General features: G+C 47.1%; 1 protein-coding gene across 1 annotated transcript in view; it reads right to left on the bottom strand.

Annotated features, from left to right (window-relative positions):
- The window catches only part of LOC119386432 (proteasome adapter and scaffold protein ECM29), an 814720-nt gene that overhangs the window by 660689 nt on the left and 135372 nt on the right, over window positions 1-18659 (bottom strand). Inside the window, exons 7-9 of the mRNA XM_037653733.2 lie at window positions 14453-14575; window positions 12608-12690; window positions 5885-5966 (exon numbers count right to left, since the gene is read on the bottom strand). Coding sequence (XP_037509661.1) covers window positions 5885-5966; window positions 12608-12690; window positions 14453-14575 — 288 coding nt within the window. The remainder of the gene's footprint in view (window positions 1-5884; window positions 5967-12607; window positions 12691-14452; window positions 14576-18659) is intronic.

The following is an 18659-nucleotide window of genomic DNA, read 5'->3' as shown; positions in this document are numbered from 1 at the left end:
GGTCGACAACCACAATCTGTTGCGACATGTCGACAGGATGAAGCAGGCGCTATGTGCCCCTGTCCCATCGCCGTGGTCTTTTCAACCAGCTCCACAGAAAAAATGCGGACGCCGTAGTCGCGATCGATCCCGCAACCTTCGGGTCAGCAGCCGAGCACCGTAACCACTGTTCCTTCCACCGTGGCGGCTAAAAACAGGTCGACGGCAATGGAATATCCGTGCGAGAGGACAGCTAGACGTGTGAGATTGTACCATTATTATAGGTCCTGTTTCATTATATTTTGATGTTTCTCGAGCTTAGCTTGTGAAATAATCGCTCTTTAAAAAAGTCGAGGTTATTGAAAAAGCCTAAATCTCAGCTGTTACGGCCGCCGAAAGCTGCAGCAATGCTAAGTCACATGGGTGCTGTAGCAGACGACGCGTGAGGCTTGATGCAAGATGGAACTGCAGCGCCGCTAGTTCTTGCGTTGGCCGTCGCGTCCACTTCGGAGGGCAAGCGTCTGTGGGGAGCTGCGAAACTGACCAGGTCCTAGAAACGTTGGTCACCTCGGCCTTCTTCACCGGCTGGATTGCACGTTTTGGCACCTCCCGCCGCGTAACCACCAACCAAGGATGACAGTTCGAGTCGCATCTTTTCAGGCTCCTCGGGCTGACCATCGGTTTTGAACGCTTGACGACCACCAGTTACCACCCCTGCGCACACGGAATGGTCGAGCATTTCCACCGACAGTTCAAAGCAGCCATTATGTGCCACCCGGACTCAACCTGGCTCGAGGCTATCCCAGCCGTCATCCTCGGTCTTCGCGCCACCTTCAAGCCGGACATCCACGCTACACCGGCCGAGCTCGTCTACGGGGAACCACTCCGTCTCCCAGGGGAATTTCTCGCTGCACTGCCATCCAGCACTACGACGTCAGATGCCACCGACTTCATCGTCCAGCTCCGACGCACCATCGCGGCATTACGCCCGTCACCTGCAGCTGACCACTGCAAGCCTACACCTTTCGTGTTCAAGGAGCTAGCATCGTGCACGCATGCTTTCCCCCATGACGACACCGTCCGCAGGCCTTTGCAGCCAGACTTGTTTGGGGCAGCGCTAAAGAACACACGGACAAAGACACATAGCAGACGCCACGGGCGCTGACTTACAACTGAACTTTATTGCCTTTGCCAGTGCATTTATATGTGCCATAATCGCTCGTTGTGACAGCCACGTTGCCCAGAACTAACAAGCAGCGATAAACAACAATCTTAACAATCTGTTTAACTATAGCAGAGGAATTTCACATGGAGCATGCGTGCAAGAGAGAGAAAAAAACCAAACAATAACAACGACATAGTAAAATAACAACTGGCGGACGCTTCGCGTGTAAAAGCATAAAACGATGAAAGATCACATGACAACAAAAGGGAAGTGCAAGTGAGAACCACGCTAAATAAAACCTTTGAGATAATCAATCTCAGCGTCAGACAAAACGATTGAAGGCCTGCTAACGCAGTTGTCACCTGCCTTATGTATGAAAAAGGCTTCCATGATTTCGCGCTCAGTTTTATCTTTCGCTTTCTTGAGGAACTGTGTACGATGAAAATCAGGGGTACAACCACAGCGTTTGCTGTGGTTGGTCCGCTGTAAGGTGGCTTTGCAGCCACCTTACAGCGGACCCTACCTGGTCGTCCATCGCGACAACAAAAACTTCATTCTGCGCCTCAACGGGAACGACGTCCGCGTCCCGATTGACCGCGTCAAGCCTGCTTACATCGCTTCGAACGAACGGGGCAGCGCCACTCCATCCACTGGCATCTATCCACAGCCGCCGACGTCACAGCCCGCTCCGGTCACGACACACTCTGGACGTCTGGTACGCCTCCCAGATTTCTACAGACCCTGAGGGCTCTGCACTACGCGGGGGGGGGGGGGGGGGGGGGGGGGGTGGTGATGTGGCGACACGCTGCGCACAAACCGATGCAGCCTCCGCCTTGTCACTAGCTAGCCCGGTGTGACACGGCTGCATGCTACACCACGCCTGCAATAAGGGACAGCGCCACTGCAGCGTCACCAGAGGCTTACGTCACCAACGGTGGCTATAAAACCAAGCTGCCAAGCTCGGAAGTGATCATTCCTTCGCTACCCGCCGCTGCTACTACGCTAATAAACAGTCGTTATGTTATATGTTTGGATGCGTCCTTCCATCGACACGGCGTCCCACAAGTAATTCAGGTTGCGGCATTGGAGTGAAGACCACAGAAGGAGGCAATCTGGGACTACCTGGGTGTTTAGAGGGCCACCCCACATGCAACTACAGGAGCGTCGCCGGTTCACCTGCTGCATGGAAGAAAACCCAGAACAAGATTGGATGTTGTTAGCCTCCCAGGAAGAGAATTTTTTGAGGAGTCACGTGTTGTCATGGAAAAGTTGAAACAGCGCATTAAGGAACAGCAACAACGAACGAAAAAGTATGTCGATGAAAAACGAGGTGCCAGAGCGTCTACCATTGAACTAGGAGATTTCGTAAAAGTAAAACAAGGCGGACCAAAGATGAAACACAAGTTTTCTTTGCCGATCCCGGTGGAGAGACGAGTGGGCACGAATTCGTTTTTGCTGGCAAACGGGACGAAATGATCACACTCTGTTTCCCACATACAGTCTGCGCAGTGCCCGCAAACCAAATACAGTAGAACCCCGCTGATACGTTTTTGAAGGGACCGTAGGAAATAAACGTAAGAGACGGGAAACGTAAGAGCCGAAAAACAGGAAAAACGGCAAAATATTTAGTGGTACAGAATTTTATTTCAATTCTTACGAGCAGCACGAAAATTGGCGCGCTCAGCCGCGATCTAGTCGATGGATAGAAACGCGGAGCTTAGGACGGCCTTATCCGCAGAAATGTAATCAACGTATGTGATTTTTTTAACACCAACAGCTGTAGGCATGAAAGAACTAAGCACACGCAATCACGACCGGCGCGGCGAGCCCGACCGCGAACCGCACGCACGACCATGCGAGCTCCAACCAGCTCGAACTCCTCCCGTTCTCCGACAAATAACGATGATGATGAGTCTACGCCAACGCGATGGCAGAAGTGAATGCCAATCTCGAAGGCCTTGCTTTAGCAAGCAATTACGTCATACACGCCATGTTTGTGCAATGCAAATCTCAGAGGCTATGCTTTTGTCAATAGTAAATGCCAATCTCGAAGGCCTTGCTTTCGCGAGCAGTTACGTCATAGACGCCATCTTTGCAATTTGAATCTCGAAGGCCATGCTTTTGTTTGCATCAATTGAAAGATTCTGTTGCTTGCGCCTCTCATGCGGCTAATATTACGGTGAAACGAGGCCAAGCTGCGTGAAAATGCACCATGGCCGCTCTCTTTGGTAGTCACTCGGTCGGCTCCGGGCGCACTTCGCGACGTATCATACGGGAACGGTCCAACAGTTACGACGTAACAGCGGGGTTCCCAATACATTGTGTCCTATGGGAGCTATGCCGGGACCGGCGGAAAACGACGTAACAGCCGGGAAAACGCAGCAGTGAGGAACGTAACAGCGGGGTTCTACTGTATGATATTTTAAGACAGTTTCCGTTCAAAGTAATACCTGGAAAAAAACTTACAATACATATACATTTTATAAGAATTTTATTACTGCCACGTTTATTGCATCCAGGAATAAGGAGTTGAAAATAGGGGCCCATGCATTGAACTCTCGAGGGCTTTCAAGAGGCATAAAAATTTGAAAGCAGTTCATTTTTTTCTGTACCAACGCACAGGTAAGATGTGTTCTTCTCCACAGTGTATCTTGAGATCCTTCTTCACCCAGTGCCATATTTCTTTTTGTTTATCTGAGTCAATATAAGTTTAACTTCTTCACCCTCACTGTCTGTGGAGCTTTCACCATCCGTGCGTGGCAGTCTCCAGCGAAATATACTCTCCTTTGCAATCTGAGCCTTCCAAGTTTTCATCTTCGCTTCCACTTGAATATGAATTTTGAAAGAGAATTTCTTGTATTTGCTCATCTGTCAACTGTTGCCTCTAAAATAAAAACCTTTTTAAGACTTTGAGGTGCTCTAAAACTTCTTTTGTAGTAAATTAATGAAAAAGAAACAGAACTCCAATGCACTGCAAACTGCGGTACACTTTTTTGGCCTATCCAGGAGCTGGACTTCGTAGTCCTGAGTGCCACAAACGTGTATGCAAGCCCAACTGCACATACAGTTGACAATAACCAATGATACAAAAATATTACAAACTAGGCTCGTTCCGTAGGTTTCACAAAAAAGAATATAGGCATTTATAACTAGACATTACAAGTAATAAGCAAAGAGGAGCAGGAACAAGCCAGCAGCTCGCCGCCTTTGCCGGCCGCACGTGATGTCCATGTTTGCAATGAAAGAAGCACTCAAGTGCGGTACTTGTAGTTCTATCTATCAAGCGTAAGTGAAAGCTTGGACTTCCACGTTTGTGCCAGCAAGGAATCAGGGGTCCCTTAGTGAAATTTTGAGGCAAAAAAAATCAAATAAAACTGCCACAAATGAGGCACCTGGGATATAAAGGGTTAACAGTAATTGGTAAACTAGAGACAGGACAGGCGCAAGAACTAGCTGACGTGGTTACAGCGTGACACAGTGCAGCCTCAGGGTCTTCCTGCGACCTGGATCTTCACATACGGAAGATGGCTAAGCAAAAAACCCCTTATTCATTAATGAATCTGACGGTGCACGGCCCACAGTCTATGCTAGAAGTTCCCGATCAGCAGGACATCTCTCAGTCGCAGTTGGCTACAACCACAGCACCAGCACGCACTAAGCCGGAACAAACAAGAATGCCAATGCGATACCAAGACTACGAGCTTGCCTGACTGCAAGAACGTTGTTCGTGCCACGTGCTGTGAAGTCAGCCGCGAAAGTAGACTGACTTTTGTTTTTGTTTTGTTTTTTATTATGAGGGGGGAATGTGTTGTGTACAGGAGGCGCTGCCAATGATATCATCGTATATAAGGGATTGTCACCAAAATAAAGGCGGTGATTCCTTGTCAATGTATCCTCTTGACTTATCATTCGGCGCTTTGCGATACCCCAGTGAGCTTCAGCTGCACGTTGACCAGGAAATGTTTCTACGGACCGAAAATGAGAAAATAACCGGACCTCAACGACAAGCTTGCAGGCATTCTCAAGCAGCTCCGTGTAGACCAAGCTTATCAAGGTCCTTGAAATGGCATGCGATAGAGGTGTTTTTCACAAGTGACCTTAAAGTCAGAAAAACTGGATCATTGAAGGAAAGGAACGGCCAGCAGAATAAATTTCACTTTCTACGAGGCTGCATTGTGCCTACCTTTTTTTTCTTCTTCTGATCGTCAATATAGCAGCACTGCATAGTTTTAAAAGATATAGCAACATTACGTGCACGTCATTCAGAAGCAAATGTTATTGGTTTTAAGCAAATGAAACCATTATACTTATTTTCCGGAAGTCTGAATACTTCAAATAGTAAAATTCCAATGCAAATCGAATGGAATAGCAAACGTCATTAAAAAAATATTCAAAAGTTTGAATATTCGCATACCCCTAGTTCTTAGACCTCGTGCATGTGTATCTCATTGTCTAGAAGTAAGCTTCGTCTCAGACACGGCAACCAAGGCCGCAACACCCCGTTACACACCCTTTCAACAAAGGCTTCAGGGCCAACATAATCCTCTCTAGGCTGTGGCAAATATGCATGACCAGTGCCATCAGCCTCCCGTAGAACAATCCAAAAAGGAGGAGCTCGCCACCGGCTGGTGTGACCGCAGCAGCGTTTCTGCACATTTTTCTGCTAGTGTGTTTCCACCTTTACTCAGTGTCCCAGTGTGGCTGTAATCATGAATCAGATAAGCATCAAGGCCAACGCACCATATCCTGGGAAGGCAACGCCAACTGCAGCAGAGTTGCCATCAGCTGGCCTCCCACCATGCTCAGCTTGTCTTCAGGGTTGCTGAAATTGTCAAGCCAAGCAAGTCATGTACATAAAACATGCACACAGCCATCCCTTCGCTGCAATAGCAAAGTACGCATTGGGTTAGGAAAGGCAAAGGATATCCCTCGAGCATCTTTCGACATTTCCATGATCATTTTCTCTGGTGCGCGTTTCAGATCAGATTTCAGACTGCTGAAACCATAGCACACCCACACACACACAAAAGAAAAAACAGAGAACAAGAGAAAGAGAGGACACGCGCGAACTTTCAACTAAGGCTTTATTGCTGATCCTGAGCATATACAAACACGCATATGAAAATGCAAAAGGAAAAACTGAGAGCAATAAAGAAACAGCCCTATGCTGCCTACAGCAAATAATCCAGCCCTTTCTTAGATGAACCGAGTGAAAGGCATGCTGCCCTAGCTATATCAGATGCTTCCCTCGTTGTTTTATTACACAACAACAGCCCGATTAAACACCCTGCCTCACAATGGGCAGCAAGTTGTCCATCTATTGCTGTACTCCCAACTTTGTTGCTGTGCTCTTGTAGATGCACGTTCAGGCACTTTCCATTCTGGCGTACGTAGTAGTTTCCTTTAAGAGAGTTGACTGTTGGGCTAGTTGGTGTTCAGACATGGGAACCATCGTTAAAGGCGCAACACCACACAACACAAGAGATATTTTTGATGTTTTCCGAGGATTGTTGTGACGTTGCGCCTGCGCAGCCTGTTGGTATATATGCCTGGAGATCTGCCTTCAATAAATCAGTTGTTAGTTTGCGCCTGTGCTCGTCTGGTCTTCTCTTGTGTTGTGTGGTGTTGCGCCTTTAACGATGGTTCCCATGTAGTAGTTTCCACATGAAAGTGGAATTTTGTACACTATGCCACTTATGTAAGGGACGTATGCATTTCCACGTTGGACAGTGCAAACTGTTTTCACTTCCTTGTAGGAGCTCACCTTGCATAAACTCAAAAGCTCATTTGGCGCTGTGAACACCGCTTTAACCATGGCCCAACCTTGACACGGTCACCCAACAATTTCGGGTTTTCCGCGAGAAATAGAGGTAGAGGGTCTATTGTGCCTGCCCATATACGAAAAATGAACTCTCAAACAACATTTCAGTGCAAAATGAGCCCCACTGCCGATGACCGCCATGGCGTGCGATGTCATGAGCTGCATGGAGCGGAGTTTCAGCTGCTGCAAATCGTTCAATTTCAATGCCAAGCTGAAATAGCTCAATTGCATGCGCAGCTGACCACAGAACAAAATTGTTGACCGGACCGGAGACGCTTGCAAAGCAAGCAGCTTGTTACGTCACGCCTTGCGAGTGCATCAGTGCTGCCCGACTTTTGGGCCGCTTGCATGTTTACAAAAATATCTGATTATAAATTACGTGCTCAACCAAATGTGCTCAAATTTCGCCAGCTTATTTGTGAATGCACAAGGGTTAATCCCCATAATACAGATTATGATGGATAGTTCGGTGTCCTGGCCCCTTTAAAGGAGCCACGACACCAAAAACAATTCTTCCCATATTAATAAATTACTCTTTCACAATTCCGAAATCACCATGCTTGCCGCGAGAAGACGCAGGGTAAGCAAAAAAACTTGCAGAAAGAAAATGCGGGTGGCAACATCACCTTGAAATTCCCACACCAGATGCCTGGACGTCACAGATTTTGACAGCATCTACTAGGTCCTGCGTAGCTCCTAATCAGTGAAAATGAAGCACATTGTTCTCTGCTCCTCTGACCAAGTTTCTGGAAATTTTGTTGAGCTAATGTCGCCAAAAAACGAAAAAAGAACTTGGAGGGCACTTGAGCTTCACCTTCAAGAGTAGAACAAGATTGTGTAATAAGGCCCCACGTGCATCGCCTTCTCAAATGCTAGCCTGCGTTCTGTTCTCGGAGCATGCCTCAACCGTGCCGTAAGGAAACGAACGACTCTGCATGTAACATTGCCCGTTTCAAACTATCCTAGAATGCCTACTGCAGGTACAGTTGTGCAGTGCCCACTACGCCAGAATTCTTCCTTTTGCGAATCAGCAAAGGGCCCACTACGCGACCATAGGACAACACACGAACCTATGCAGCTGCTCACATTGCTGATGTCTTTGCTGCTGCTGATGATGATGATCAAATATGTCTGAGCGCTCTGTAATGGGTGGGCCTTTAGAATACCCACTCGTTACGCAATTCACATGCTTTAAAGGAATGATTGTTGGGCGAGTTGGTAATTCATGATGAATGCAAATATCGCGAAAAAACGTAAGACAAGACGAAGAAGGCTACAGCACAAGCACATACTAACAACTGAACTTTTATTAGAAAGACGAAAATATATAGGAAGCCCAAACCACATGTTCACCACGGACACAACCGAATACCTTAGATGTGTGCATCCAGGTATGTTATCTCTGCCTTATTTAACGCAAGGGAAGGCTTTGCCACACAGTCATCTCCAGCTTTCAAAATGAAAAAAGCCTCAACGAGCTCACGTGCCGTCTGGTCCCTATGACGTGCGAGCACTTTCGCATCAGACAAGCGAGGAGTACACCTACACTCACAGCAGTGCACGGCCAAATTAGACGACGGCTGCCCATTCAAAGATGGACGGTGATCTTGCAGTCGCGCATTCAGACAGCGGCCTTTTTGTCCTATATAGTATTTACCGCACGTGAAAGGCACCTGATATACAACTCCCTTGCCACAAACCGAAGGGCTGTCCCTGTGTTTCACCTTACACTCATGCCATTTCTGCGCAGTCCCATCCACCTTCCTTTCAACAGCGGCGCATACTCTGCCAAGCTTATTCTTAGCCGAAAAAACAACATCTATATCATATCTGGCACCAACCGTCTTGAGACGATGGGAAATACCGTGCAAGAAAGGGATACTTGCGAGAGGCTTCTTCTCACGTACCCTATCATTTTCGACCGAGCCTTTCAACTCAGATTTCAAGGTCGCGAGAATTATTTCACACAGGCGGCCCAAATTAGCAGTAGGATAGCGCGCTTCTCGGAGCCTATCCAGCTGCTTATCGAAACTTTCACACAACAGGTGCGGGCACGTTTTCTTTAAAGCGGAAGTCAAACAAGAAACCGCAACGCCATTTTTCACTAACTTAGAATGACTAGATTGGAAGTCTAAAATTGGTTTCACTGAACGCGGGGAATACAGCCAACAAGTGTGCGCACCAACAAAACGAATGGTCAAGTCTAAAACTGAATAGCACCTTCACACGGCACTTCAAACGTGAAATTAAGGCCTGCCCCTTTCTCCTTAAAAAGTTTGAGAACGCTCGTCCTAGTGGCAACACATCGGCAGGAATCAACTAGAACAAGGTAATCGTCCACGCATCGAAAAGTTCTTACAGCAACATCATTCAAGTCAGGTTCAAGTTCCCGGTCTACCCTGCTCAAATAGATATCGCTCAAAACTGGGGCGACCCTAGAGCCGATGCACACACCCAACTTCTGCGTGTACACATCACTCCGCCACCCGATAACTGTAGACTTCAAATACAGACCAAGCAACTGCACAAAAGCCCCCACAGAAATGCCACATTTGTCCTGTATGCGATAATTATACAGCATATAAAAGCTTTCTGTTCAACTAGGGTGGTGATGCGGGCTTGTTGGTTCATCGTACTTGAGAAAGAGGTAGTGCCCTTAATTCTGAATAGTTTGCACATGAAAAAAGTATTCCTACCCCTGTGAAGCTTATGTTTCCTAGTATCCGGCTATGTGACTAAAGCAAGATTTCGATGAGTAGTTCTTGCTCCACTATTCCCGGAAACAATGCTAATTAATTTTAATTAACTTTGGAACTAATGGACATATTTGAAGAATAATTGCATATTTGGACTCAGCAAAGAAAACTAAACAAGAATGTGCAGTTTCATTAAATTTGGTAAAGGGAATATTGATGATTTTTAAAAACCCTCTTCCCCCCTTAACTCTAAAAAATGCTCGTGTATGGCAATATGGCCATTTTCGGTCAGTTTGTCGTATCAGTGGTTTGAGCGCGAAGCAATGACATCACAGCGCTCACAACCCTCACAGCGCGTAGAAGGTATACAAGTCATTCGCTGGGAGATGTCTGCCGAAATAGCGCGCGTGGCAGCGCTCTCGACCGCGCCCTTATAGTCAAAGTTCACAGTTGCTGCTCGAGTTACGCAGTCCCTCTCCCCAGGCATCCCTTCCTGCTCCTTCTGCCAGCAAATTACGGGCGGGGCGTTTCCTTCTGCTTGAGGAGCAATCGATGGCAGGCCTCGCACGCAGGTTGATGTTATTCCGTATGACGGAGATGGCCAGCTTGTTTCACCTCTGCTTTAGCCATGTTCCTTGCCAACGCTCGCGAGCTTTTACTCGCGGGTAGAACATACAATGCGCGGAGCGATGTTATCGATCTAGAGTTTCTACGGAACATGAAGGCCACGGTGAAAACCTGTCCTGAGTGCCCATACAATTGCTAATGCAATAAAAAAATATACAAAAAACCGTCGAAGTGGGCTCGCCTTTTTCCTGGAAAGCTGCATCGTCTCTGCTGTAAAGAGTGTGTCCGTTGGAAGAATCATATAATCCGGCACCTTTTCCATTGGTTTCGTTCTCGCCTTCAATACCCTTCTTAAAGGGAACATCTCCTCGCCACTTATTTCTTCATAAAGCATGCGTACAATGTCAGCACTAAGCATTGAACCTATCATGATTTCGCGCTTGTCGGCTACAGTCTGTTATCTCTGCATGTGTGGTCGCAAACGCACAAAATGGAGCGAAATCAGTTAATCGCGGATGATAGTTGTGCGAGAGAAGCAAGAGCGGGTGGGCGGCTGCATAGCAAAGCAGTATGGGAGACAATTCACAACTGTTATTTCTCGTATATGGACCAGTCGAGAGTATGTACCCCGATGATGTCACGTGAATCACTGTTCTGGCATCATGAAATGCACCAAAAGAAGAAACGTCAAGAGAGAATAACGTGCTTTTTTGTTGTATTTTCAGAGGCTGTTAGGGGCTTTTTATAAAAACAGGACAAGCAAACACGGACACAGGAGAGTAGTCAAGACACCAAAAACGCCACTAACAACTGAAGTATCACACAGCGGCGGAACCGAAGGTAGACACAAATATTTATCTGCACATTCCCACGTAAGAGGTCATACCTATCAATCAAGTGCGAGTAGTGGTCTACGTGAGAGATAGCTGTTCACTCTCTCGACTTTTCTCTTATGTCCATGTTTCCATGTCATCTCTTCTTAACATGAATACCTACCAACTAGCTCAGCTATATTCTAAGTTTGCCATTCTTTACTTCTGTATTTATTTATCGATTTACTCGAGTAAGAATGAAAGGAAAAAGTGTACTAACGCACTGAGATATATATATTACTTGTCTATTTTATTTATTTATGCACAGTGTACTAGGTCCAAGACCCCAAGAATATGTTAACCAGCGAGTTGCGTCGTCGCCCTTTAAGGCTGGAGGACGCGGCAGCGTTAAGGTCAGGCAATACTCGTGATATTTCTTGAGAAGCAAAAGATACTACAACTTCTGGGGAGCTATTCTCGGTGCGTTCATACAAAGGAGATGTCCACAATCCATTTCGGTAGAGCGCATTCAGTGATTCGAAAAAGCAGTGGGCCGTGATGTCACCTCATTCTTGACCACGTCGCCGCACCGAACCCGCCAGCACATTCCTAGCGTAGGAAGAGAGAGGATGAAATGCACAGAAACGGGAACTTTTCAAGTCTGAATTTGCATATGAATGTGTCCCAGATGTTTGAGAACGATGCAGGGAATGCGTACCGACCTTACAGCTGCGTTAGACGAGCGGCCGCATCAAACCTAAATCGATGGCTAACACGATCGAAAGACATGTGCACCGAAAATCGGATCTCTGACGGCTCCGTTCGTTGCATTGAAGCGCATTCCGTCCCTATCATTTTTGTCGAGAGTGTTTGAAAGCTTCATGATGTCATGACGGCGCTGCAGAACAAGAACCGGAAACAGGCGGCGCGCTTCTTGTCGAGCTCCCGCTATTCAGCGGCCGCTGAAATGAACAGTTCATTACATGGACACATCAAGAAGAGCTCCTACAGCAAAGTGCTGTATTTTATTTCCAGATTCCCCATTCGAATTAAAATAAAACACTAACGGCGGCGCGGCGCAATTATTGCGCGGAGGCGGCGGCGGCGTGATCTCTCTTGGGAATTTGGCGGCGGCGCGAGCGGCGTGACCAAAAACAGGTGGCAGCGGCGACGTGGCGCGGCGGCACCCACCTCTACACCCCGGTGAAGCGAGAGAAGAGGAGAACAATGTGTACAACAACCTCCATTTTGACTGTTGGACTATTTTCCTGAATAAAAATGTTGTAAATATAATTGCAACAATATTTTACAATTAACATTTTTCTATAAAGGTATCTAAGTTGCAGCACATTAATAATGAGTTGTTACCCAAAGCGAACCTGTTTCCATCATTGAAAGGGGCAATTTTCTGTACTTGTGAATGTTTTGTCAAGGCTATATGCAAATCTCGCAGCTACTATTTCAGCCTGGGATCCATTGTGCACTATTCACTTTGAACCAAAAGAATACTCGTGCAAGCCCTTGCTCGATGACACTTCACACGGGTATGAAAATGAGCCACACTCACTTGTTGCACATAGCTTGGACGAATTCCAGTGCCATGCCCTTCAGCTTGGCATTGCCAGGGCTGTTGAGTGTGTCGAAAGCGACCTGCAGCAACATAGCAGGAACAGCAGCTTGAGTGAAGTAACCGGAGCGAGCAAAACGTCTGATGCATACTCAAACAGTTGGACATGGGGCAAAAACAAAAAGCTTGATACATGCAAGGTTTCGTCACTGGCTCAAGTATGGTGAAGGTAAAAACCTCGAGGCACTGCGCCGACCAAAATGAAAATTAAAACACACAGCAAAGACGTTTCGGCTCCCACACGGGAGCCTTGTTCACAAGTGAAATGAAACATGAGTCAAGCAGTTCGCCTTATGTACGCTTGAATACGTCACGCAGGCAGCGTGCATAAACTGGTGGCAGATTACCATCGCACCTGTTGAGAGTGCGCGGTGTGGTCTGTATCACGATCGACTCAAGATGAAGACGCCGTGACAATCCTTTTTCTTTAGCGAGAACACGTGCCCTCCCCCAGTCGATTGTGTGTCCGCCTGACGCATGCTCAGCCAAAGCACTGGATTTCACATTTCCCTTTTAATTTTCATTTTGGTCGGCGCAGTGCCTCGAGGTTTTTACCTTCACCATGTATCATCCCGACCAGACGGGCTTCCGTCAAACATTAAACTTCATTGGCTCAAGTATGAGGATACAGTTGGTCCTGGATATATAAAACTCGCATATATCAAATTATTGGCTATATCGAAGAGCTAAGATGTCCCATTAAACATCCAATGCAAAAGTATCGGGCTGGTGCACAAGTATATCGAACACCCGCCCAGCGAAATTTCTGATACATCGAACGCTCCACCGCACCAAAGCCCCGAAAGTGCATTGTTCTTAACAACTATTGATCACCTTTCGGCCGCATTCTGACAAGTTCCGATCCCTCTTTTGCGCGCAGGTGGCGAAAAGGCAGCATCATTTCAGTACATTGGTTTGGTTGGTTGGTTGCGCAACGCTTGTGAGTGCATCTGCTTGTTCAATGCACGATCTGCAGGTTGTAACGCACGGCCTTAATATTTTTCAAAAAGGCAGATTGCCGATGGCATAAAAATGAGATGAACACGAAGTGACACGGCAGCCTCACTGCAATGTTTGCGTTGCTTTCCTTGCTCGCTCACGCATGATGGCATGCGGGCCCCAAAAGTATGACCTTCGAGATCTGCAATCCAGTAACATATATTTTCGGTTAACATACACAGATCTCGGAGGCTATGCTTTTTTTTTTGCTCCAAAGGAGTGGCCACCTGCTACAAAGCCACAAGTGCCATTGCCATCGTCAAGATGTCGAAGGTAGGACTTGTTCTTTCATTGTTAGTGTGCAGCATTACAGTGTAGCAGCGTAGTCTCTTGCAGCATTGTGGACTTGTGTATGTCTCGCTTGGTTCATGATAAATTCTTAGTAGGGAGTCCAACTAAATATTGACCCGCTTGTAGCAATAAAAATGATGACTGGTGCTCGGAACAATGTCAAACAAAGCACCATTGTGTTTCCTTGTGGGCTTTGGTGCCAGGAGACGACTATGGGTGTGTCATGACTGCTGGCAATGCCATACGGTTAATCGGTCAATTTTGCGACTTATTAGCGTTTCAGGGCGCCATCTCGGACATGGGCACAGCAAGCACGAATTATAGTGAGCTTGTTTGGGGGGTGTAAAAAAAAAGTCATAGTCTGTTTACTGGCCTTTTAAACATATTTAAACATTGTCCACAAGAATAGCGCTTGAGAAGAAGATGCAATATTAATGGTGCAAAACTCAGAGGCTGCATCTTTCAATTTCGACCCCCGTGGTCTGCGGCACCCACCACCAGTGCAAGGGGCAGCATAGATGCCGCTCGGCTCGACTTGGTCAGGCATGGCAGGATCTTGAGCCGGAGCCGAGTGTCGGCTGGTGTGCGGCTCTGATCACGACTAACAGTTGACGAGCCCTGCAACATAGTGGAGAAGAGCATCATGTGGGCGGCCAAAAAGCACATTTCTTAAGCGACCAGCTACCCTAAACAGGCTCCGAGACATTGTTTTGCCACATTAGCGTATTTACTCGAATTTAGGCCGATAATATCTTTGAAACACCTTTCCACTAAACTCTAGGGATGGCTTAGATTCCAGGATTTAGAAAAAATGCACCAGTTTATGAGTGAAACTGAGAAAAATATGGCCTACTGGTAACGCTGCCTAGAAAAGACAGTGTTGCAGCAGATAGTGGACCCGAGAAGCGTACGTTGGGGGGCTAGTTGGTAAGACATAATTGAAAAAAATTTATAACTGCGCTAAGGACGAGACACCAGAAACGAAGTGGACAGGACGATCGCAGACTAACAACTGGTTTAATGAAACGTACACCACCCTTATGAAACAAACTAAGTGCGTGCGCAATGACAGTCATGACCACGTGACAGGATTCACCACCCCCAAGACTCCTTACTACAAAAGAAATCACGCTCTTTTCAGGAAAGATATACGGATGCGTCACTGACGCACTTATCAGGCCCGTGTCTAGCTATCCAAGATGCCTCCAAGATTTCTCTTGCTCTTTGGCTTCTGGCTTGCCCTATCACCTTGGTGCTACTGAAGATGGGCTTGCATCCCTGCATGCATGCATCACAATGAACTGGTAGGTGCTTCCCACTCCCGTCTCCTAATGAATTAACATGCTCCATCAAACGATTGTTAATACACCTTCCGGTCTGCCCCACATAAAACATTCCACAGGTCAGGGGGAGTTCGTGGACCACTTCAGATGTACAGGGTACATACGCACGTCTGTGCTTAACATCACACCCTCCATTGTTAACTTTACTCGCGTTGAACATGGCACACAAACGCGATAACTTGCAAGGCGCTGAAAAAACCATATCGACCCCGTATCTTCCCGCCACCTTTTTAATGCCGTGCGACACCTTGTGTATGTACGGCATCACTTCAAACTTCCGCCTTTCACTCTTCTCCGATTCTTTTCCTTCATTTACTTTTGCATTTCCGTCAGCGGCCGTGGTTCGGTGGCAAATGACCCTTAAAAGTGATTCTGCTACAGCCTGAAGCAGCGTCTGCGGGAAACCTGCAATTCGGAGACGACTCACTTGTGAAGAGAAACTATCATTGACATTGTGGTGACATCACTTGGTTAAAGACCGCCATGCCCCTCTTCACAAGCTTCGAGTGCGAGGAATCGAGAGGCAATAGGGCCTTGTTCGTGCGTGGCGAGTACGACCATCACACGTGTTTGCTGTCTTTGAAAAAAACTTTAAATATATGAATTGCAGAGATGCATTGTCAGGCAATTCAAAAGTAAAATTCAACTTAGTTGCTGTGGATTTAAAAGACTGAAGAATGTGCTTCGCTCTCTCTTCAAGGTCATCGTTAGAGTAATTTTTTACAAGTATTAAAAAGTCATCTACATATCTACAGACACGAACAGTGTAATTGTCAGCAAGCACACGAGACAACGAACCATCTATATCAGCTAAAAATATCTCAGCGAGCACTGGCGCCACGCAACACCCTATGCATATGCCTCGTTTTTGTACGTAAAAGCTCTCCTGGAAACTCACAATCGTAGAGGTAAGGTAGGTCTCCAGCAGTTCCAGGAATCCGCCTACCGAGACACCACTCGAGTTCTGGAATGCCACCGCACCAGAACATTCAATACAATTGCGAACTGCCTTGAAAAGGTCCTCGTGGGGATTCGAGTAGAAAAGCTCCTCAATGTCAATGGAAAAGCCGGAGTTCGCTCCTGGTATACTATCTTGGAGCAGCCCCACTAGTCGGTCTGAACTCGCGATCTTGTACGGGTCCTCAGGGGCCAGCCTTGTAAGCTGCCTCTGCAGGTATCGGCAGAGGCAGCTTCAGCTTCAAGGTTCATGTGCTCACCGTATTCTTCAGTGCAAAAAGCCATAAGGTGGATTGTCCCTTCCGAGCCATTGTTACGGAGCGTGGAACATGGCAGGCTACTGTCAACCCCACCCCCCTCTGCTCCTTATTTTTTATTCTATACTCCAAGATATCGGGTTCTCCCAAAAGCCCCTTCAGAAGAAGCCTGTATACCCCCTTGTGTGCTATGAAATGTGAACAGATGCTTCAAGTGTGTGGCACTCCCGTAGGAAACTGAAAAAAATGCTGTTCCGGAAAATGGGTTACATTCGACTTGGTTGCGCCATCGCTGGTCACGCACGGAGGTAGTTTCGCAAGCGTTCAGTCGGCGACGTAAAACTGTCTTTCTGCAACGGGTTGAAACTGTAAGGTGCAAATATAGGCCCCGAAAGCGACGGTGTGCACGTGAAATTATTGGCATATCATGTTATTTAAGAGCACATGTCGGAAGGATATTGCATAAAATACCAGCTAACGGCACCTACTTCTTGGAGCAACTAAAACTTTTCATGTTGACCATTCACGTGCGTGACGGGTGTTAATTTCTTACATTCATATAGTACTGTACTTCTATACATAACTTATGTCGGTGACTACAGCCCCGAAATATTTTTTATTTAAAAAATACGCTTTGAAATAGGTCAACAGCACTTTCTTACTTACCGTCATCGCTGCGTCATGTCGTGCGCTAAAGCCTCTTCCCAACCATTGTACACTACATGCAGGATACAGTCAAATCTCGTTACAACGAACACCACATTAACGAACATTTCAAATTAACGAACTTTTAAGAAATCCCGTGCCGACTGCTTATAGTTTCAATGTAAAAATATGTCACTACTACGAACTTCAGAATAACGAACATTTCAGAATAACGATCGTTATTTAATTCCCGTGTAATCTTAACAACACCTCAGTACTACGAACTTATATCCCGAAATGCGAGGATTCTTAGATTTCAGTGTATCGGTCATGGCAGTCGGAGCTGTAAGGTAGCAGACGACGCAGCGCGAAGAGCGGACGCCCTCCCGCTAAAACCTGAGATGGCACGGGAGGAGAAAGACGCGGGCGGAGAACTTTTTTTTTTTCCCTTCGTTGCGGAGGCGACAACGCATCTAAAGGCCCAACCGCATGCATAGCACGCGACTTTCGAGCGAAGGCGACTGCGACAAACGGGCTCCGTCGCGCTGCTCGATTGAAAACTATTGCGCGCACACAGGCAAATTACGAAAAAGAATTACAGAGTAGATGAATGACAACATGCCAAATTTATTATTGTCTTGTTTGAGATAAAGATGCCATAAAAGCGTTTCGGGACTTCCTTTTTTCGCAATCTTATGTTTAACCGCGGCAGTAGTATCTGCTGTGATCCCATGGGGCGCCCGGAAGCGTACGCTGCCTACGCTACGTCGCACATTGCAAACTGCGTTATGTTGGGGTTAGTCCACGAGGCGCATCTCGACAACGTTTCCTCTTGCTGTCATAGAACGTTTAAGAAAAGCCGCAGCGCCTCACATCGTTGCTTCGCAGGGAGAAGGGCTACCTCACACGACGACGATGTTGACATTGCAGCAAGCTACCACCAATGCAGCAAGCTACCACCGAAACATCAAAACGAACCGTCGATCATAAATAACGACAAAATACGGCCGCTGCCTCGCTCTCCGCGTGAGATGGGGCTGTAAATAAGGTAGTCTATAACTTGCATTCCTTGAAGTACGCGCCGATTGGAAGCATCACGAGCAAATTGCAACCGAAGCAAGGGTCAGAGATGCTGCCATGTTGTTGGATACCGTCATGCTCACTTCCGGGCGACAAGCGATGTTTTCTGGCTTTCCAGAAACCTGGGATGCTATCGCGGAACGATTCTATTTCAGATTCCAATGCCTTTCGTGCTTTTCGCGCTTGGCCAGTGGTCAGAACGACGGTCCGTCCGCGTTATCAGCGCGATCAGCCAGCCGTGTGGAATCGGAAATAGCATCGTTTCGCGATTGCACCCCTGCGACAAGCGACGGCGATGGATGACCCTCCGCGACAGCAAATCCTGTCGGCCGTCGCTCAAAACTCGCGTGCATGCAGTTGGGCCCTAAAGGATTGCAGCGATGACATGGACGACGATGTCACGGTAGCACCCAAAGATCG

This window comes from Rhipicephalus sanguineus, chromosome 3, assembly GCF_013339695.2.
Source record: "Rhipicephalus sanguineus isolate Rsan-2018 chromosome 3, BIME_Rsan_1.4, whole genome shotgun sequence".
Classification (NCBI taxonomy): domain Eukaryota; kingdom Metazoa; phylum Arthropoda; class Arachnida; order Ixodida; family Ixodidae; genus Rhipicephalus; species Rhipicephalus sanguineus.
This window is presented reverse-complemented; position numbering and strand designations above follow the sequence as displayed.